This window comes from Myxocyprinus asiaticus, chromosome 47 (assembly GCF_019703515.2).
Source record: "Myxocyprinus asiaticus isolate MX2 ecotype Aquarium Trade chromosome 47, UBuf_Myxa_2, whole genome shotgun sequence".
NCBI lineage: Eukaryota > Metazoa > Chordata > Actinopteri > Cypriniformes > Catostomidae > Myxocyprinus > Myxocyprinus asiaticus.
In genome coordinates, this window is record NC_059390.1 from 20689869 (window position 1) to 20713057 (window position 23189).

A 23189-nucleotide genomic window follows, 5' to 3' on the forward strand; every position below is an offset into this window, starting at 1 on the left:
TCTTTTTTTAGTATTTAGTTGCATTACTTTTATGTCAAAATACTGGCTAGTAAATTTTTGTTTTTACTTGCCAATGAGGATTCTTTCTCCAATGTGTCTGTAGAGGGTTGGTTAGGTAGGTACATGAGCAGAGTGTTTGTATGCAATGTGTCGTGTGAGGAAATCTAATCATTGATGAACAACTGTATTTAAACAGAGCTGATTCCAATATGGTGATGACGTTGATAATATATATCAAATATACATTTTGGGGTTTTTGGTTAACTACAGTATTTCTTTGATAACAGAAGATCTAGCATGTGATGCCATATCCTTGGTTACAATTTCTGTAGTAATTTTGCATACCGTACATTCAAGTCTCTAACTACTCATTACAAACACCCACACCTCTCACGGCGTTTCTCGTTCTTATCTGTAAAGATTGTTTGTCATAGCATGTTTTTTTGGGTTGTAGTCAGTTTTTTTTTTTTTTTTATCCCAGTCCACAAAATTAACATTCCTTTATCAATGTTTTCTTTCTTTTTGACAGGGATTCCACTGTGGTTTTGCTTGTGCAGTACTGTTTGTTATTGTTATTAGAAGGTTATTACTTCTTCAACATTTTTCAAAGGTTATTTAGAACTTTAAAATGTTTTATTTTCTTTGTATTGTTGTGGGTTACCATAGCTAAATGAAATATATTTTACAAAATGTTAACATTTTATAACTTGATCACGCACATGCCTAAACACATATGACAAATTATCAAAGTAGACTACCTGCAGAGTCTGTTGTTCTTTTATGTGGTGCACAGCGCCATCAAGTGGTACAAACAAGTACTCCTCATCCTATTAGAATAGAATCCATCCAAAATCACCCCTAGAAAAACATGCATTTGCATTGCTTCTGTTTTGATGTCTTTTTGCTACACTCACTCATAGGGCTACTATGACACCATGGACGCAGGTTTTGTGGATGAGGAGGGCTTCTTGTACATCATGTCACGGTCTGATGATGTCATCAATGTCGCCGGTCACAGGTTATCCACTGGTGCCCTTGAAGAGGTACGAGGAGAGGGACCGTCTCACAGATGACACAATGCAGTTCAGTTTAACATAACCACATGCCCATTCTTGCTGTACCAACAAACCTTATCTTGTGTGCCTCTTAGTCTGTCCTGCAGCACCCTTCAGTAGTGGACTGTGCAGTGGTGGGACTGGAGGACTCCCTAAAGGGACACATTCCTCTGGCATTATGTGTGCTCAGAAACAGTGAGGAACAGAATGAAAAAAGTGTTCTTAAAATAACTTTGGAAGCAGGATTGAATGGTTGAGCTTTACAAATGTGTTAATGTCTTGATGTGTTAAAATTAACAGCCTGGAAATTAGCTTGTTTTAATGTTCGATAATCTTCTGCGATGCATGCATAATACAGTTCTCTTTTTTTTTTTTTTTTTTTTTTGCTTTTCTTGTTTGTAGACTGTCAGAAGAGTGAAGATGTGTTGGTGAAGGAGATCGTGAGTTTGGTACGGGAAACCATCGGGCCGGTGGCGGCTTTCAGGAAGGTGCTCTTTGTCAAAGTTCTTCCCAAAACCCGCTCAGGAAAAATTCCACGATCATCTCTTGCTAACCTGGTCAACTCTAGGCCTTATAAGGTATTTTTACCACTTTTTCCATAAAGATAACTGTTATTAAATACTGTTTTAATGTAAATGGAGGTTGTGTATTGGGCAGATGCAAATATTATGGTACTGCAGAGCTTTCTAATTTAGACATTTCTAATTTTAAATGTATAGATCACTCCCACCATTGAAGATCCTGAGGTCTTTAAGGACATTGAGAAGATGGTGAGAGAAACACTTAAAAGACCTGGTAAATAATTCACCATGAGATGTAGACAAATGCACGCATGCAGAGCCAGGTTTCCCTCCAACATCTGACATTGTCAAACTGTGAAACTCATTATGCGTAAAGAATCTAATCATGGTATCCAATAGGAAGTATGGCAGTAATGATACTTACAATAGAACAGAATAATCTCAATGGCTTGGCTTTGTATTAGTTGGACCAAATATAACTACCTGTTGACTTAAAGGAAAAATCTTGAGATAACCCTCTTTGGATGAGTATGAAAGTGTGAATATCACAAAAATGTTATATTTTACCCCAGAATTAAATATATTATCTAACTTTAGGGCCATAAAGATTTGTTCACATTTTTAAAAAAAAATCTCATTACCATTCTCATGGTGTTCAGGTGTTTTTTTTTAATACAAATATTTAAATAAGACTTTTTTTTCCCCCCAAAAAACTATCATGTCAATTATCATGAAAATAATGGTCCTGAAAGTAGGCTTATTTTTGATTTTCCATTTTAAATTTTGGGATAAGACATGTTTTTGGTAGGGTTCGTGAAATTCACCCAAATATGTGTTTTCTTTGCAACCCAAGAACATTCTTTATAAAGCTGTCAACTTGAAGAAATTTTGTAAAACATTTTTGACAATGATTTTTATAAACAAAACCTATTAAACTGTACTTTTTTTATTGACAATGTAAAGTTCTTTGATCACCACATAGTTTTGACCAAAATACAATCATTAATAAAAATAAAAAAAATGGACACAATCAAATTATTCTCGTGCGTGCAAAACAGGGATGTATAAACTGTTGAAGATTGTGTCAGAAATAACTCAAAGACAGGAAGTCAAGATTTCCCCTGCGACCTCGACAGAAACAGAGTTTGAAAACAGTTTTACACCAAAGTAAGTCACAGCAAGCAACAGGTTTGTCTTTTAAAAAGTTTAATCTGGACTTCAACAAGTTGATATACACTCTAAGTTCACTATGAGCTAAGCCTGTCTTTTAGTTATTTCTCCTACAAGAGTCTGAGGCCAGCTGATTGGTTGATGGGTGGTCAGGTGTGCCATCACGCAGAGTGTTGAGTAAAGCGAGTAGTCCATGTCATAGTGGCGATGAGACACGCTGTGCTTTCCTGGGACATTTGTTTTACCCACAATGGGTGACAATTTGATCTAAAATGGTAAGTGTTATGCTTTATTCTTGCCATACAATAATATCTGTGATTAGATGCTTTAAAGTCAACATGAAATCAACATTTACTTTCTGTAAGTGTTCTGTATCTTGCCTCACCTAAAATGACTTTTTGTTTCAACTGACATCACCTAGGCTGCATGGGACGGTGAAAATAATTTTAACCAACAGGCAAATTTTTGGCACCGAGTGCACATTTAAGGTCATGCACAAAAAAATTATTTGTGTGCCAACTTAAAATTTTCCTTACACCGTTTTTGTGCTGCATGTAAACACCTTTACCGGCATTCTTACAGGCTTATACAATGTGCCCAAATGTTGTACACATGCCTGTTTTCGTTTCACCATCAAAAGCAGAGAAAAACCAGATGATTAAACGTGACATGTAAACGCGATTTACCCCAATAACCTCAATATTGCGTCGCATATAAACACCGTTACCAGCGTTTTATCCAATGTGCATGAGCATTCTATGCTTGATTACATTGTAATGTCAAAAGCAGAGAATAACCCGATTATTTCAAATCGCATGTAAATGAGATTTTCTTGCGTTGGATTTTGTCACTATTAGCATATTGGTGTACATGTAAACGCACTCACTGTTGTCATGTAAATAAGCCTTAAATGGTTTTCCTTTATCAGGGTGAGGAAATAATCGGGACACATGTAGATTTTTGCCCATTACCCTGATTTTGCATTGTATGTAAACACCTTTAGCAGCAGTCTTACTGGCTTAAGGGGTGGCCACACTAGGCTTTGAGGACGCAATTTGTTTTCGGACAACGCAACGGACCAGGATATGATTTCATGTGAGGGCTTCTGGTTTAAGTAAATGACACCACACAAATAATATTATATTAAAAATGTTAAAATATACTGTCTCCTCCCTTTCCCCCAACAATAAACATGTATTCTTTGTATTGAACCAAAAGTTCAGTGTGTGACATTTCGATCTTCTATTGGTCTCGTGTCGTATGGATTAGTAGCTCAGTGTTCACCAAACTTGAACTTTCGAAATGCAGCGTAGTACAGAATTTCTTTGCATGAGGTTGCATTTCAATGGGAGTGACTGGAGCACGAAGTGTAGTGTGACTGCCCCTATATCCAATGTGCGCAAGTATTCTGTGCATGACCGAACATTGTGACGTTAAAAGCAGAGAATAAGCCTATGATTTAGACTCTCAAGTAAACATGGTTTTAACAAGCTGATTTTTGGTAGTTATCAGTAAACTCACACACTTGTAGTTCATGTACCTTTTCTAACTGAATGCCGTTTATCGTTAACATAAGTAATGGCAAATATTAACAGACGTGAAGCAGTGTTTCCATTGGGATACTACTGTAGAGGCATTTCCATGTCCCTAAAAAGTGGGTGCTCACAGAGTTTCAGGGGTCATGCAGTCCTCTACAATCCACTTCAAATGGGTATTCACGTCTGGCTCCATTCTAGTATGGATCAGCAACGTTTTATGATCCAATTCCCGATGGATAAAATCACATCGCGCTCTACGTTTTTTTTTTTCTCCTGTGGAACTTAAATGGGTTGCAAATGCTGTTTCATGTAGACTTTAAAATCTCACACCTTGGTAGGTTTGAGCTTCATGATGAGTGATGCAACTGGTAGGACATGATGGGTAAGTACAGCTCTCATTGTCCGACAGCAGGATGTGAGTGGGAGGGGCTTTCAACCACCAGACCACAACAGGCCTCAAAACACATGAACGAACAGCATGTACAAAACATCTCTCAGATCTAGGCTAATAGTTCGAAGAGCAGCATCATTTGAAACCATGACGTTAAGGGACATAATCTGCACAAACTCTGAATATTTTCATCTTTTTTGTTCATCTTTTTATACAGACATGTGTGTGTGTATATATATATATAAAAAAAACAGCTTTATTTATATTAATTTACAGTTGAACCTACACATCCCCCGTAGAATACACAGTATGTAAGCTGAAGTAGAAAGGGTGAGAGTGTGTTAGCACCTGTGGGGGGTGCCTGGGTTGTGGCCTTGGCTTGTTCAGTGCAGAGGAGGGGGTGTGGGGCTGGCACACCGTTACCCGTCCTCGCCCCGTCCTCTGGGGCTTCTCTTGGCAGTGTGACTCGACAGCATTCTTCATTCAGGCCCAACTTCAAGGTACGACTCTAAATACAAACGTTTTACATTTAAAGATTAGAACAAGCTGTTACTAGCGGTTATGGCTAATGTGTCCATACATTAAAAATCCAAGGCTTTTAGGTTAAAGGGTTAGTTCACCCAAAAATGAAAATTCAGTAATTGTTTACTCACCCCTGTTTTGTCATAACCTCATATGACTTGCTGTCTTTTTTTAACACAAAATCTCAATCTAAAAACAACACGACACAGCTGCACACAAATCACAGAACAGATCTTACTAAACATGACTGATGAGTTTGTAGTCAGAGAATAGATGCATTTCGATGCCCAGCCTTATTTGTTTGAAATGGACTCAATCAAACAGAGAGATGGAAGAAGCTGAAGGCAGCCACACATACACACCCAGATGCTACAGTCAGACAGAGAGTACAGGAGACTGCACTGTTTTGGAGGTTTTGCTTACTGAAAGTGCACTGGAAGAACCAGAGAGAAACGTGGAGGGCGCTGGTTTGTGTCACCTCTTCTCCATTCTGAACCGGTGTGTGTATGACAGACCTTCTCTGAAGAGAGCGAGACCTCAGCTAAACATTCGGTAGGTGTAACATTATCGGCCAAAATCATCTGGCTCATGAGATGCTAGATTCAATATACTGTTACGAGAAAGAGGCATTCTCGTACCGCCACACCGCCGCAAATAGAAACTAAGTGATCGACAGAATTTCCTGTCTGTCATTGCGGCTGGTTAGGACAAAAACTCTGATTAACATTGAAAAGATACCTTTTTATTGCATGTCGTTTTCTGCCAGGTTAGGAAACGTCATGCAGTGCGACTGGCTTCATCAGCCTCTTCAATCTCTCTCAGTTTGATTTCTGAACACTCCGTTTCAAACATATAAGGCCAGGCATAGAAATGCATCTCCTCTTCGACTTTTAGATGTGTTTAGTAAGTTCTGTTATTTGGTTTGTGTGCAGCTGTGGTGGACCTGTTTTCGAAATGAGTTTTCGCTTGAACGCCCCATCTCATGAGAGGGTGCAGCATAACTGCTACTCTTGGGCAGTCCATGAACGCGCACAGGACAGCAACGGTTGGTCAAGAGTTTCACTAAATGATACATTTGATTTTGGTTTGTTTCTCACCAACTATGCTTTCATAACAATCATGAGTCTCATAGAATTTATTAGACTTCTGAATTATACTTTTGCATGCTTTTGAAGCTTGAAGAGGTGGTCATCATAAACTGCTTTTGTATGACATCACTGAGCACAAATTTTTTTCACATCTCTCCCTTTGTGTTAAGAAAAAGAAAGTCAAATAAGGGTTATAACAACGACATAATTTTCATTTTGGGGTGAACTATCCCTTTAAAGGAACATTGCGGGTTCAAAACAAGTCGATCTCTCACTATGGACCCTATCTACAGTAGCTCTTTAATTTTTGATGGGAATAACAACAAGGATGTAAGGGATAGACTTAGTCTTTTCAATGAGTTGTTGTTAGTTGGGTCACTGCATTTTTTGCTGCTCTCCAATAGTTTGGTAGTAAAAACAAATCAAATCAAAGGTGAAACAGCTTCAAATCGATGATGCAAGTAATTTCCAAACCCACCGAGGTTTGGAAGAACTTAAAGGAAAATTCCACATTCAAAACAAGTTGAGCTCATTCGACAGTGTGGCGGTACGGAAAACCGGCAAAGCCCGATTGATTACACCGTCTTTAATTAACAGATGAAAGGGGACAGTTTAAAAGATGGCAGACTGAAACGTTGCAAGACCGAAAACAGAGTGGAGCAGAATGCAGGTGTAGGGGCGTTTGGTGCAACGAAGGTGGTGGTTGAGACATTATTGGAGTGTCTGTTCCAAGCACTGCCATTGCACTATCCAATACTACAGAGGCCGTTATGGTGAGTGAGATGTCTGGAGGATCATGTGGCAACGCAGTGACGAAAGCCAATGATTGGAGTCTACACTTGATTTGCCGACATTGATTTGCACTGGCAAGGATGTTGAGGAAGTGTGTGGTGACAAGGTACAGGTATTTGCTTCTAAATGTGTTTCCCACCTAACCCCAGGAGTTCCTAATCGAGACTGAATTTAGCATAATTCAGTTCTTTGGTCGTTTATTCTATAATGATTTGTCAAACTGTTTATGTAAATACATATTTTTTTCATTTGTAACAGGTGGTTTTTAGTTCAGTTAAAGCTGTCCTGGGCAATTGATTTATTTTGACAGGATAAACCTGTCTAGCGCCTGAATACATTTAATTTATTATAAATTTAAATGCAAGTTGGGTTACAATCCACCATTACAACAGCATTTGTGGCACAATGTTGATTACCACAAAAATGTATTTCAACTTGTCCCTCTTTTTCTTAAAAACTGGGGGCCGAGTCTAAATAAATTTCTGTGGTAATCAACATTATGCCACAAATGCTGTCGACTGATCTTTACCCGGAATATTCCTTTAATTCTGTTTTGCTCTAAAGTGTGAAAACAACATGAGTGACTGGATCAGCTTCATTAAATGCGTGTGTGTGTGTGTGGGTATGAGACTCACGGCTTATAGTCTGTCTTCTCTCAGCAAGAGTATGTCCTCACAGTGGAACTGTCCAAACGCTGTAACGCTGACGGCCCGACTGCAAGCAAACAAAGACATTGATATAATAAGCTACCATATGTAGAATAGACTGTTGCGTTCTCTGACCGTGTACACACTGCAACGTTTTGGGAGTGAATGCCCTAAATTATCATTCTGTGTGCGTACAGAATGCTGGACTCACTCCTGAAATTGGGAAAATGGTTGAAAGCTATAAACACTGCATCAGTCTGACATCTCTCAGAATATAGATGCCAACATTGAAACCCATTCGCTATTTATACTTGATATTTATGATGAAAGAGATATTAGGTACTGTGGATTGGAGATATTATTGTCTGACATGAAGTAAATTGTTTTGTAAATGCTCTAGGATGCTAAAATATGCAAGTCAACACACATTCCTCTGTATAGTGGCCTGAATAGTGGAGAGACCGACAAGTGTCAACATTTGTGAATGAGTGAAGACGTACCTCTGTTTATGTGATTTTCTAGTTGTCCATGTCCAAAAATTCGTCGCGTCACTGCCTAAACAACTAGTTGTTCAGTTTCCGTTCACTTTTCAGATTTAATATAACTACCTGATTTTTCCATGAGTAAATATGGTGGCAGAAATAACCAAATTCAGTGTGCGATACAGAACTGAGCCCAATTAAGCACTCAGAAGAGGAGTGAAAACCACATTTTAGGGCATAGGACTGCTCATTTTTACTTGTCGATTAATCATTAGTTGAAAATTAGTCAACTTAATCAGATGTCAAACAATCTCCAATTTCATCAGCGCACATATTGTGGTTTTCTCGTAACGTGATTTGTAAATGCAAAGCGCTTCGGGTTCACTTTATTTTCACTTTTGCGTAATTCCAAATATATTTGGCTGTTACAGGTAATATAAAAATCTATTGTCACACAGTTACACTCGGACGCAGTTTATGGACAGGAATTTACTCCAGCTGTCAATATTTATAAAACAAGCACAACTTGTGATCCATGACTAGTCGACACAAACTAGGCACGTCGATTTGTGGCAGAACTAATCGACTGGTCCGTGCAACCCCTATCGTATTTACCTACAGTGTGTACATGGCCACTCTGTTACAGACAATGTATATCAACCCAGTCACAATGTTCTTTACTCTTGCACCCACAAAAAAAACAAGCAACCAGGACAGCACAAATTCAAAAACAATCACATGGTTAGTTGGATAGTCACCAAGTCAGTGAGTTCCCTAGAGTCTCCCTGCTGCAAGCGGTTAATCTCCACACAAAGACTAGAGGAACCAGAACATGAAGGGAGTCCAGCAACACTGAAGTAAGGCGTTAAAGGAAAGCACCGGTAAAAATGCTGTTCTTTACGCTATGCAAGATGCACCACAACTTGAGAAAAGTGTGAATACATATCACATAATGTAAAAACAGTCGATTTTAACCAGTGTATACTTTTAACGCAAGGCAATGAGTAATGTCGAAGTCACGTTAAGTAATACATACAATTTACATTGATGCAATTTTATGAGGTTTTACTAATGATCTAGTGTGTCCTAATTTGTTCTTGCATAGCTTGGTTCATTTGGGGTGGTTTTAATTGGATTTACAATATCCAACGTAACCATTTACCCAAGTCCTGATCGCACCAAATGCAACGCAACTAAATGACACAAAAGTCTGAAATTTAGAAAGAACACTTTAGGAAGAATTCTTTGAATAAAGTCTAAATACCTCAATTGAATATTTGACATCCAAACCATTTAAAAAGAAACTCATCCTAGCCTATGAATTAAAATGAAAAAGCAAGGGACTATTAAAAGTACAATCATTTGAAATGAGTGTTTTGTTCATAGTATAATTGTCATGCATCTTTTCATGCATGACAATTTTGGATTGTGAATAAAAAAATAAGTTTTGCTAACCCACAACTGCTGGCATACCATGACCAATGTATGCCTTAATGTTGAAGCCAAATACAAATCAGTTGTCGTAGTAACACTCCACTGTTTGCAGTCACTGTAGTTGACAGGTATATTTGACAGTAGAGAGGGAAGGAGACAGTGAGACCACGTAAGGGGGTACGAGTACAGTTTAGGAGTGGGGGTCTGGAAAGCCACACGACTGGAGGCTCAGTTATATCTGACCTTGAAACCAGTCCAAATACATGTCGTCAGGACTGTCATCCATCACCTCATACAGGACTACAGCGGCAGTCCATAGAAAACAACAGAAACACAATCAGACCAGTGTGTGTGTGTCTTTCTTTCTGTTTGATGTCTTCCTGGAAGTGTATGGCCATGTTTGGAGCAGTATACTAGTTTACTTCTTACAGAACACTCCACAGTATGCTATGGAAGCCCATTTCCGCAGCATAAGAAAAAAATTGCACTTTGGTAAGTCAATATTTTGAGGTACTAAGTCATATTTATGATGTAAAAATAATTGAGTTTTGAATCTCATAAATGTGCTTTGGTATTCATTTAGATACCAGTTCATAATTATTTTCATGTGGCAGAAGCAAGCTTCCATAGTATTCTCTGTGTACTGCCTACCTATGATGCACTCAGTAATTTTTTCCGCATTCACAAATTTGACACCTAAAGAAATCGTAATTTTGAAACACTTGTTTAAAATGATTAGCACTCACATGGGATGAAGTCTCCAGTCATATCAGTAACCTTATAAAAGCTGTTTTATTCTACATTAGCGGTTACCAATTAGCGGACTATGGTCCGGGACCGGACCCCGGCTTGGTTTATCTGGACCGTGAGGCATCATGACAGCGGTTGCCCCATCTTACCGTTTCAGTGGGCAACGTGTCAAAACTACAGAGCTGTACACACCACGCTAATTAATATTTTTCTCTACCGCCGAACGTGCTTCATTCCCACTCTGCGCGCATTGCCTCTCTCTCCATGCTATAGACATAAGGTGCTGCATAAACCCTGATAAGTAGAGTTGCAGGCGCGGTTATTTTAACAACAGTAGCGGAGACATGGTAAGCAGCAATATAGATGGATACTAGCATCTTTCTTCTAAACACATTGCAGAAAAAAAAGTGAAACTATCTTCATCTGTCTAATATATGACTCCGATGGTTCAGCTAAGGCAGTTTGTGACATGACAAGTTAACGTGGCGCCTGCTTTTCCATTATTTCACTGTCAGCCTATTTATGCCTACAGCCTATATATCTATATATAGCAAACAGTATTTTTATGCTGCATTATGTAAAATGTTTGTTTATGTTAGTAGATTGTCACTTTAAGGAATATATAAAAATGGTCCATTCAGACTTAAATTTTATCCCATACTGTTTCACTATTTTAAAAAGTAGTAGTTTATATACAGTATACGCAGTGCAGAGAGAGAAGGATGCTCTAACACTACACTGAGTGCTTGTGTATGTGGAGAGTATGTGCTCTGAATGGTAGTGTGTATTTTTGCACATGCAGTTGCAATGTCTCACCCTCGGGTGGCAGTCTGCGTGAGTGTGCAGAGGTGGCAGTGAGACGGAAGCCCGCAGGCAGGGTCTCCGCAGAGCCGGGCATTATGCTGATCCCGTGAACGTCCCGTGGAGGAAACTGCCTCCTCCACGATGGCCCTCTGAAGTCTTTCTCATCACACTGCACACAGTCCAAAGACAGATTCAGACCACAATCATTACATAATGCTGTATCTGCCTTAAGCTTTGCTGTCTGGTGACATTACGTTGGCTTTATTCCCAAAACTAGTAAGCTGCCTACAGGGGCCAAATCAGTCACTTCAGTTAGGATGCTACTTTAGAAGGCAGCTCACTATGTTTTCAAAATTTGTGCAAAATATAAGAAACTAGTGCTTAACCTCATCTAATCGTCTTTCTGTTCCCAGTGCCAGCAAGTTATTGTATTCTCGTTCCAGAATTTGTCTCGCCTGTAGAGGGGAAAAAAAAAATCATTTAAATATTCTTCCTTTAAAATAAAACCAGCAGTAACGGTAGTGCTAGTGAATGTGTGCAGAGACCTGAGTGTTTTGGTTGGGGATCTGCAGCAGCAGGGCCAGACTGCTGTAGTCAAAGTTGTCATCGAGTGCGATAAGCGCCCCGTGCACACCGCTCTCCAACAGGATGTTGGCATAATCACGGAGACCGATGTTTTGAACCCATCGAATCACACGCTCGTTGGTCCACACTAGCACATCTGAAAAAAATAAATAATATATTGTCATATGCATTTTTTCTTGGTCATAATGATTTACAAGAAAGTGTAGTTAGACATGTTGTACAAGTCAGAAGTTTACATACACATTAGCCAAATATATTTAAACTCAGTTTTTCACAATTCCTGACATTTAATCATAGAAAACATTCCGTCTAGGTCAGTTAGGATCACTATTTTATTTTAAGAATGTGAAATGTCAGAATAATAGAGAATGATTTATTTCAGCTTTTATTTCTTTCATCACATTCCCAGTGGGTCAGAAGTTTACATACACTTTGTTAGTATTTGGTAGCATTGCCTTTAAATTGTTTAACTAAGGTCAAATGTTTTGGGTCTGCCCACATCGGATTGAGGTCAGGGCTTTGTGATGGCCACTCCAATACCTTGACTTTGTTGTCCTTAAGCCATTTTGCAACAACTTTGGAAGTATGCCTGGAGTCATTGTCCATTTGGAAGACCCATTAGCAACCAAGCTGATGTCCTAAGTCGTTGCTTCAATATATCCACATAATATTCCTTCCTCATGATTCCATCTATTTTATGAAGTGCCCCAGTCCCTCCTGCAGCAAAGCACCCCCACAACATGATGCTGCCACCCCCATGCTTCACGGTTGGGATGGTGTTCTTCGGCTTGCAAGCCTCACCCTTTTTCCTGCTAACAGTAAAATTTTTGTTTCATCAGACCAGAGGACATTTCACCAAAAAGTAAGATCTTTGTTCCCATGTGCACATGCAAACTGTAGTCTGGCTTTTTTATGCTAGTTTTGGAGCAGTGGCTTCTTCCTTGCTGAGCAGCCTTTTAGGTTATGTCGATATAGGCCTCATCTTGCTGTGGATATAGATACTTGTCTACCTGTTTCCAACAGCATCTTCACAAGGTCCTTTGCTGTTGTTCTGGGATTGATTTGCACTTTTCACACCAAACTATGTTCATCTCTAGGAGACAGAATGCATCTCCTTCCTGAGCGGTATGATGGCTGTGTGGTCCCATGGTGTTTATACTTGCATACTATTGTTCGTATATTTTAACCTTTTTCTGAGGTTTTGGCTGATTTCTTTTGATTTTCCCATAATGTCAAGCAAAGAGGCACTGAGTTTGAAAGTAGGCCTTAAAATAAATCCACAGGTACACCTCCAATTGACTCCAATTAGCCTATCAGAAGCTAATTGGCTAATTGCCTAAAGGCTTGACATAATTTTCTGGAATTTTCCAAGCTGCTTAAAGGCACAGTTAACTTAGTGTATGTAAACTTCTGACCCACTGGTGATTATAGTCAATTAAAAGTGAAACAATCTGTCTGTAACAATTGTTGGAAAAATTACTTGTGTTATGCACAAAGTAGATGTCCTAAATGAAAACTATAGTTTGCTAATATGAAATCTGTGGAGTGATTAAAAAATGAGTTTTAATGACTTCAGCCTAATTGTATGTAAACTGCTGACTTCAACTGTACTTACCTCTGATCTCATGTTGGCTGCTCTCTCTGCGTCTCTCCAACTCTTTCCTGTCATAGTTGAGCTTCTTCAAACACATGATGCCGTACTGCAGGCTGGTTCTGTTACCATTTTGAATAAGCATCAGTTAATGCAGCTTAAAAGGATGATTAATTTGTCATTATCTAATCACCCTCATGTAATTCGAAACCTGTATGGACTGCTTCTGTGGTGCTTTTTTGTCCTTTCTGGAGCTAGACAGTCACTGGTTACTGCCTATTTTCATTGTATGGAAAAGAGCAGCATAAATGTTAATTTCCATGGAAGACAGTAATACAGGTTTGTAACGACGGTGAGTTAATCATGACAATTTTCATTTTTGGGTGAACTAACCCTTGAATAATACAGTAATATTAGAGTCTAAACATGTTAAACAGAACAGCTACTAGAACATTAAAGGAATAGTTCACCCAAAAATGAAAATTCTCTCATCATTTACTCAACCTTATGCCATCCTAGATGTGTATGACTTACTTTCTTGTGCTGAACACAAATTAAGATTTTTAGAATATTTCGGCTGGGAGGAGAATTTATAGTAAAAAACAAAAAGACTTAAATATTGATCTGTTTCTCACCCACACCTATCATATCGTGTCTAACAACATGGATTTCACCACCAGAGTTGTCTGAAGTACTTTTATTTAATTTTGGTCACCATTCACTTGCATTGTATAGACCTACAGAGCTGAGATATTCTTGTAAAAATCTTAATTTGTGTTCAGCAGAAGAAAGTCATACACATCTGGGATGGCATGAGGGTGAGTAAATTATGAGAGAATCTTCATTTTTGGGTGAACTAACCCTTTAATATATTATATAAAAGGTTTCTAAAGAACAGATGGGGATTTTCCACCTTAATCTGTGATAATTTTCACTAGTTTACTCATCTAGTTTACATTAAACTCCTTACTATAATCCTTATCCAAAAGTAGACTTCAGAAACAAGTGCTGATTCAAGGACACGTTCTTTCACTATTCAAATTGGTAATAATATAAGAGTGATTTAATGTAGTTCTGGATCATTTACCTGTGGAAGCTGTCCACCATTTTTAAATGCACTCTGAGGTCTTTCTTGGTGAGATGGTCCAGCATGCGTGCGTCCACCAAACACTCCATGAAGTAGCTGCGGTACTGAGGTAGACCTAGACTGGGCAGCCACTCGTTCCCAATCCATTCATGGTTCATATCGCCATATGCCAGAGTCTAAATGACATATACAACACTTTAGAATAAACAATCATGCCATTGCAGCCTAACTAAATTTTTTTTTTAAAAAAACCTACTTTTGTTTGTCTAGTCTATACACTGAAAGCCCTAATAAGTTCACTTTACTCAAGTGAATTGAGTAATGGCATCTTCAAAACATGTAATTAAGTTCACTTAACTTGGAAATATTGGATCTAATTTTATATTGCATATAAGACAAGATAGGAAACAAGTCTATTACACTATTTTCATGTGAACGTGTGTGTGTTATGGTAATACCTTCAAAAGAGTTTGATAACTACATTTTTTACATTTATTCCAGAACTGTACAAGTGCCCCATAAACATTCAATGTAAGTGCATTTGCAAATAAATGTATGTTGTGTGAGAAAAATTAAAAGAAACTGTTGTACTCTTACCTGTGACCAACTCCCCTCTTCTGACTCTGACTTCTGTGGGGTGAAGCGTAAGAAAAGTGATTTTATCCATACAAGGTCTTTATTTTGTTTCACAATGCACACAATTATTTACTTTGTAAAATAATTGACTAATCTACAAATTCTTCCTTTTGTAATATCAGTTCATACATCCCACATAATCACCCAATCATACAGAGCAAATTTGTTAGGAATTAACATTTCTGCAACACATGTACTGTAAAAGCACAGTCATGCAAACATACAACAGACTTCAACATCATTTTACATCACAAATACATAAAGCATACATGCACTTTAATCACAGTATATCGTTTTCCATTGTGGACTCATGTTCTCAGTTTTCAGTGATTGTTATGTTGATGAGAGGTACAAAATGAGGTGAGCTGTGATTGTGCTCCTGCTCTGACATTGCAGTGAGGCTCAATGGGAAATAACAAGGCTAGTTTTATTCTCTTTCTACTGATTACATTTGATTTGTACATTAAACCATCTATTCAGCCTTGGTTTTGTCAGAGCTGCTCTATGGGAAATTAGGGCCTCTATCATTGCCAGTTCACCCATCTAAAGATCACTAGTCATGCACTTGAGCTGGCAAATTGACCTTTTGTATAAAGGAGTCAAGTAAAAAAAATTGCTTGCATTTGATAAGCAATCTAGAAACTATTTGGAATCTGAAACATTTATTTTTCATTTTATTCATTTTTAAAAATCTTAAGACTTTAAAAATCTAAAAAATGTTTATGTCCAGGTTTAAATCCCAGATTTTCAATGTGGTGTCAGACTTTTGGACCCCAATGTGTCTCAATTATGTATCTTGTGCATGAATGGCTAATGTGAAATTCCTGTGACATGTTTGTTAATGCTCATAGAAATGCTTATTTTAGATAGTGAAAAAAGCATGCAGACATCATAGACGCAGTGTCAGAGGGCATATCTTATAAAAATAGCTGTCTAAATCCGCTCCCTAGTTCAGCAGCATGAAATTTCCACTTTCAGTGGAGCAAAACTCTGTTACAGTGTGGATGAGAGGCGAAAACACAATCAATTCATTTTCAAATGAAAATACACTGGCGGCCAGAAGTTTGGAATAATGTACAGATTTTGCTGTTTCGGAAGGAAATCGGTACTTTAATTCACCAAAGTGGCATTCAGCTGATCACAAAGTATAGTCAGGACATTACTGATGTAAAAAACAGCACTATTTAAAAAAACAAAAAAGTCATTTTTGATCAAATCTAGACAGGCCCCATTTCCAGCAGCCATCACTCCAACACCTTATCCTTGAGTAATCATGATAAATTGCTAATTTGGTTCTAGAAAATCACTTGCCATTATATCAAACACAGCTGAAAGCTATTTGGTTCATTAAATGAAGCTTAACATTGTCTTTGTGTTTGTTTTTGAGTTGCCACATCATGCAATAGACTGGCATGTCTTAAGGTCAATATTAGGTCAAAAATGGCAAAAAAGAAACAGCTTTCTCTAGAAACTCGGCAGTCAATCATTGTTTTGAGGAATGAAGGCTATACAATGCTTGAAATTGCCAAAAACTGAAGATTTCATACAAAGGTGTACACTAACAGTCTTCAAAGACAAAGGACAACTGGCTCTAACAAGGACAGAAAGAGATGTGGAAGGCCAGATGTACAACTAAACAAGAGGATAAGTACATCAGAGTCTCTAGTTTGAAAAATAGACACCTCACATGACCTCAGCTGACAGCTTCATTGAATTCTACTCGCTCAACACCAGTTTCATGTACAACAGTAAAGAGAAGACTCAGGGGTGCAGGCCTTATGGGAAGAATTGCAAAGAAAAATACACTTTTGAAACAGAAAAACAAAAAGAAAATGTTAGAGTGGGCAAAGAAACAGACATTGGACAACAGAAAATTGGAAAAGAGTGTTATGGATCTTAACCCCATTGAGATTTTGTGGGATCAGCTAGACTGTAAGGTGCGTGAGAAGTGCCCGACAAGACAGCCACATCTATGGCAAGTGCTACAGGAAGTGTGGGGTGAAAGGTCACCTGAGAATCTGGACAAACTTACAGCTAGAATGCCAAAGATCTGCAAAGCTGTCATTGCAGCACATGGAGGATTTTTTGATGAGAACTCTTTGAAGAAGTTTAAAAAGTTCTGAACATTTTTTTTTTTTTTCAAATTGTAATAGTAATTCTTCACGTTATTAATGTCCTGACTACACATTGTGATCAGTTGAATGCTACTCTGGTGAATAAAAGTAAAAATTTCTTTCCATAAGAGCAAAATCTGTACATTATTCCAAACTTTTGGCTGCCAGTGTATATTAGTGTGGACATGGTCTTTGTCATCAGTGACCCAAAGTGGACCAAGGCCCTTGCTAATGCCTTAAATCGAGTCCATGATATACTGATTCACGTCACTGAGAACTAGGGAGTGCAATGAGACACAGCCACTGTTATGAAAACAAAGTGGAGAAGGACATGGTGACTGACCGTTTTGGAGGGGGCAGCAAGGGTCTCCATTTCCTCATGGGTTACCCACACGTTACCTGACGGCTACATGGGCGGCAGCAAATCCAACAGGAAGGGCAAGCAGTGTTAAAGAAGAAGAGCAGCAGCACTGTAAGCCAATAGTGTTACAGCATCACAGTCAGATCAGTAGTAAGACCCGCCCACTGAGGCAAAGGCCTGAGACAGCACAACACACAGAGCATCAATCCTATTCACAGGACAGGAAATGCTGCTGGGGAAAACGCCATTGCAACATGCTAAATGAGCTGATGTAGTTAGTAGAATGACTGCTGAGTAAATGAAAAACAAGAACTTTGATAATACAGTTCGTTGGACTGCTGGGATGTGGATGTGTCAGTCTGTGAAAATGTGATTACACAATATCATCACGGCTCAGCTGTCACAGCGAATGCCAAACACACATTACCATGGCAACGGGAAATCGTAATGCTGCAGATGGATTAAAAATGGATGAATCTGAGAATGTTTGGATGGGATTTGTTTTCAAAGCCATGCTTCAACTTTAAGCACTTTCATGTCCCTGAGGTTGATTTGTCTTAAACTTTTCTCTTTTTGTTTTATAAAGGTTTCATTAAAACTGAAAGGAAACATTTTACCAGGCCTTCATAATTTTTTAATGCCTTTTATGTATAGATTTGACCCAGACCACAACTTTCTGGGTCTTATCTGATCCCATTTCTTATACATGTTTAAAACTATGATAATCCAGAGCAACATTTCAGATGCAAGTCCAGTTATGAACAAATGATTGAGTCACATGACTTTTTATGATGCACATCTGATATTAAATTGAGAAGGACTTTATTCTGTACATGTGTTTCTATCATAGTTTATGCTTACTTCTTCTTACTGAATAAAGGTGTATCCACCTCAAGCAAGCGCATATGTTTTTTTATGTGCATTTTGGAGTTTTAATTTGCATCTTAGTTTTTCCATCCAGCAGTTTTTATTAGGGCTGTAACGATACACAAAATCCTCAGTTTGGTTCACACCTCGATTTTTGAGCCACTGTTCGGTTCATACCTCGATATGTGTTTTGATTATTTTTGGGGGGGGGATTGGGGTGGGGTGGAATAATAGGGTTCAAAACAGTGTTACTATGAATGCAAACTTTAATACAGTGAAAAAGACACTATTAGCATAACATAAATATATATAAATAAAGAAATAAAAATGTCCAACATTCTTTTGAATGACCATGTACTAAAATAAAATATTTGATGCCATGAGTGTACCTTCAATTACTTTTACTATTATTTTGAATGGCCATGGAAAATGAAGCAATGTGATAACAATTTTACCTGGTCGCAAAAAAGTAGTCCGTTAATTTACCTGATGAACTTTCACCTTTTGCTGACCCTTTATGCTTCGCAGAGTTAATGTGTGCTTCTAAATCACTTGCACCTTTATAAGCAACTGACACATAAGTGCCAGCATTACATGTCATACATTCTGCTTCCCACGGATCTCGACCTGGACGAAAGCATGGGAATTTTTTGTGCAAATCTTCTGTAAATTTGCACTTTTGTTTGGGCATTGTTTCCACTCAGCTGTCATTTGCTGCTACTGTCAAGCAACTGTTTGATGCCGAACACAACAGCGCTTTGCATGTTCACGGAGAGATTGACAGGCAGGAATTTGGCCAATAGTTGCTGCAAGCCTCTTATAATCGACCAATTGGTGTGCGAGAAGGCGGGACTTACAAAGAGGTGTTAAAGCAATGCAAATATGCACGCACACACAATGAAGTATTAGACCAGATGCACATCATAATGCAACTAAACCCGAATCCCGGACATTTTCACAAACTTAGAAATCCCGGCCGGACGCTTTTTTAAGGTCAGAAAAAGAGGACGTATGGTCACCCTAATTTTATTGTAGTGTGTGTAAAGAGCTCAAGGGGCTGCATCTGTAACTGATGGCAGGCTGCTGGGGTTGGAGAGGGGCATGTGTCGCAGTTCGGTCTTCTCAAGGGAGGATGATTGTATTGCGATTTCGGTTGTGGTTCGCGTATCGTTACAGCCCTAGTTTTTATGCAATATCCCCAAATGCGCAAATAAATAAATATGTGGATGGAAACCCAGCTAGTGAAGAGCATGCTTGAGATGCAATAAGAGACAAGCGATGTCTAAAGAAAACAAAGAAAAATCATGGCAAATATCAAAATTTTTAATCAAGATCTAATTTTGACAAATTACACAATAAGTGTGAAAATGTTATTTAATTATGTGTAACTATATAAAATGCTAGCTATAAAATTAGCCTTCCAGAAGGCAAAATTAGCAAGACAAAGGTGGTTTCAAAAATAATATCAATAATGTAAACAAAATTCAGTTCCATCCACGTCATTTTCACCACGGAATTCTATTTAACACAATACAGAATTTGAGATGTGCTGGGACTAACACTGGAAGGAATTATCATGACTTTCAGAAGAAATGACAAAAAAACTACATAAATATCCTGAGATGCATATACTGTATGTATACTGTTGGACATTGTTATTAAAGTCATAAATATATATATATATTAAGAATGTGAAAAACAAAGTGCCATAAGATGAAATAATGGGAAGTTTTGGGTTCTGCTGCACATTAGAAACCAGTAAACAATACTGGAAATTCAAATTCAACAATTTTGTAAACTCATTTTATAAAATGTATGTTATGGAAAAGAAAACGTAGTGACAAAGTAGTGGTATACAGTGTGTGTGCGTGTACTCACGGTTCTAGATGTAGGGGGTGCTGAGGGGCTGGTGAGTGAGACCATCTCCTGTATGGCCAGGCGTAGTTTGAGGCGGTGCAGCGGGTTACTGATGCCGATCTCTCTCTGGATCTCAGTGTCCGACAGGGCTGACATAATAGCACCGCTTTTCACGTTGGCACGACATGCTGCCACATACCATGCTGGCATGCCCAGCCACAGCTACAGACACAAACAAAAACGCAGTAGCAATTTTTCAACATGTACACATAAAAAGTACAGAAATGTTCTTAAACATGTCCAAATGTGCAATAGATAAATTCCTAGCTCCACCACTAGGTCACAGCATTGCCTCATATAGCCAAAGGATGTTTTGATGTTTTAATGATGAGGTTTGTAATTTCTTCACCACTAGCATCACAAAAATAATGACTCTTTTCAAACAGGTTTCCAGAACACTCATTCTCGCCTGCCACTGGTCGCCCAACAGATACTTCCACCCCTAACTAACTCTGATTAACATGGAAGAGACATCGAGTTCACGTCTCTCACATTGCAAATATACATCATACAGTATATGGGAACAGAAACTGTTAAATTTGCTTTGGGGCAAGTGAATGCCGCCCACCTCCAACCACACAACAACCGTAGGACCGTCCCACTGAGCGAAGGGTAACCCCTTTCTTCTGGCTTCTTCCAACAACTCGTGCCTAAAGAGAGACAGGGAAAGACAGAAAGTAATGTAGATGAGTAGAAAGTACAGAATCAGACCCCTTAAGAAATAATCAACTGAACAGACAGAGAGAGATGTAGAGATAGAAAGTGAGATGCATTATTATCTGTTTCTGCCAGGTTTCCTGTCCTTTAACGGCCAATATCTGTTTATCACCAGAGCAACATGTAACCTAATGCATCACATTTTATTCGATGCTGCTTCCTAATCAGTGTGCTACATGATGAATGCATGTCTTTTAAAGAACTTTGCCATGTAGTCTCTGTAAATAAGCAATGCTAAAAGTAACATACTGCACTGTTTGAAGTGACATCTCTTCAAAATTTAATTTAAGAGTCAGTCTCGTCTCACTCTCAGTCAGGGTTTCCGGTTTCGAATCAAAGACGAGGTTTGGGGTGGGATAAAACAAAGAAAAGAAACTAAGGGAGAAGAAAATCATGCTGAGACTTAAGCTAACAGAAAGTTCCTGTTTTTTTTAGATAAAGACATTGTGACATGTCCTTGCTGTGCCTTGATCACCACCTTTAAAACTGAGATTGTGTTCAGAGCTTCAGGACACTGAAAACTGCGTCTTATCAAGGGAAAACAGAAATTCATTCTCTTTTGATCCTCTGTGTTTTTCTTGATAAATATTTGTGCTTTTAGACAAGAATGCTATAATAAACTCTGATCAAACAATTGTCAAACAAGGTTGCCTCCTTTTCATTTAGCAACTTTACAAGTACTACAAGACTTGTAACTTAGACTGTCCTCCACAATGTTCCAACAAATCTTTCCTAATGTCAGAATGTCAAAAAGCAAGAGAGAAAAAACAAGGATCCATCATCTTCCATGTTACAGTCTGAAAAATGTATTGAACCGTCTTGTAATTTCAAGTCCATTTTTGCTACACTGAATATTTTATGGTAGATGAATGTTGTGGTGGACTTTAAGGCAGAGACAGTGTTGGATGTTCCTCCCTCAGAGAGCAGCTTCATCATCCACATGTTTGCAGGCTGAACTAAGGACACGTTGATGAACTGTTGTGCACAGTTTAACACATGCTACAGTTGACTACAGTTCTGTCTGGACAAACTAATCCTATAACTCACAAAAACGCAAACTTTTCGGCCGAAACGGTGCCATGCTGGAGCCAGTGTTCAACCAGGGGATCACATGTCCACTGACTCGAGATTCGAATAACGGTGTAACTATGTTAACGCTGGGTATCGGCAAGTACGTCACAATACGATAAGTTTTAGAGACATTGATTATAGAGACAAAATAAATACATTTGATTACGCTTATGAGCGGGGTTTCAATTTAACAAAGCTATGTTAGCGCATACTGACTCGTTGGGTCAATTGTAACATGGCATAATGCCACCATTAATTTGCTGCATTTTGTGCATTTTTCAGTGGGCTAACAATCAAATGAAGATAGTTTACAAAGTGTTTTCATTTTGATATTCAGGAAAGTCATATGATTAACCAATACTTATGAAGCAATGGTTTCCATTTATTAAAAAAAGCGGTGTTTTTTCCAAGTTTCAAACTATGCTCAACTTGACAGCAGCCTAAAACGCTGCGTTTATGATGCACCAACCAAAGTGAGACCCTCCAAAAGCGTCCGTCTGACAAATATGTACATTGACGCATCCTTAGAAAAGCCCTTATCATAAGTCTACCTCAGACTAATTGACGAACTAAATTGCAAAATAGATTGCTGTGGACTCTAGGCTATGATATGGTCAGTGGTATGGAAATAAACAATATGTTTCTTTCTAAAGCCACATTTTGTATTTTCCTAATCAATGCTGAACATCCTGCTACAATAATGTAATGTATTTTGATTATCTGAATTATTTTTAATTTTGCGATTTCTTCAGCCGATCACAAACTAGGGATGCTCCAATACCATTTTTCCCTCTTTCGATCCGATACCGATATCTAAAATCTCAGTATCGGTCGATACCGATCCGATACCAGTGTTGTTTTTGTGCATAATCAGTTTCGAATATCTTTACTTATTTACTTAAAATATCTTTACAGCCTATTAAAAAAAAAAAAAGCTTTATTGTTGTTAACTATTCTACTGGATAAAGTAGCAGCATATGCATACTGACTTATAAGACACAGCCTTTTGCGATTCCCAAAGCTATTGCATGTCTTCAAGTGGCTTTGAA

The 23189-nt window shown here is 38.3% G+C and overlaps 2 protein-coding genes across 4 annotated transcripts in view; one reads left to right on the forward strand and one right to left on the reverse strand.

The window, feature by feature from the left end:
• Positions 1-2532, forward strand: part of acss3 (acyl-CoA synthetase short chain family member 3) — a 53543-nt gene extending 51011 nt beyond the window's left edge. The window contains exons 13-16 of the mRNA XM_051691169.1: positions 921-1043; positions 1151-1250; positions 1458-1633; positions 1775-2532. Of these exons, the coding sequence (XP_051547129.1) occupies positions 921-1043; positions 1151-1250; positions 1458-1633; positions 1775-1858 (483 nt within the window). The 3' untranslated portion in view covers positions 1859-2532. The remainder of the gene's footprint in view (positions 1-920; positions 1044-1150; positions 1251-1457; positions 1634-1774) is intronic.
• The window catches only part of ppfia2 (PTPRF interacting protein alpha 2), a 218355-nt gene continuing 197672 nt past the window's right edge, over positions 2507-23189 (reverse strand). For 2 of the 3 annotated variants that reach the window (XM_051691158.1, XM_051691159.1), the window contains 11 exons: positions 20921-21002; positions 20314-20514; positions 17551-17613; positions 15055-15087; positions 14458-14633; positions 13395-13492; positions 11740-11915; positions 11581-11649; positions 11207-11363; positions 7713-7791; positions 2507-5183 (listed from right to left, as the gene is read on the reverse strand). In XM_051691158.1, the coding sequence (XP_051547118.1) occupies positions 7733-7791; positions 11207-11363; positions 11581-11649; positions 11740-11915; positions 13395-13492; positions 14458-14633; positions 15055-15087; positions 17551-17613; positions 20314-20514; positions 20921-21002 (1114 nt within the window). In that variant the 3' untranslated portion in view covers positions 2507-5183; positions 7713-7732. Of the gene's footprint in view, positions 5184-7712; positions 7792-9883; positions 9941-11206; positions 11364-11580; positions 11650-11739; positions 11916-13394; positions 13493-14457; positions 14634-15054; positions 15088-17550; positions 17614-20313; positions 20515-20920; positions 21003-23189 lie in introns of all 3 variants that reach the window. The other variant, XM_051691157.1, reaches the window with a different exon arrangement.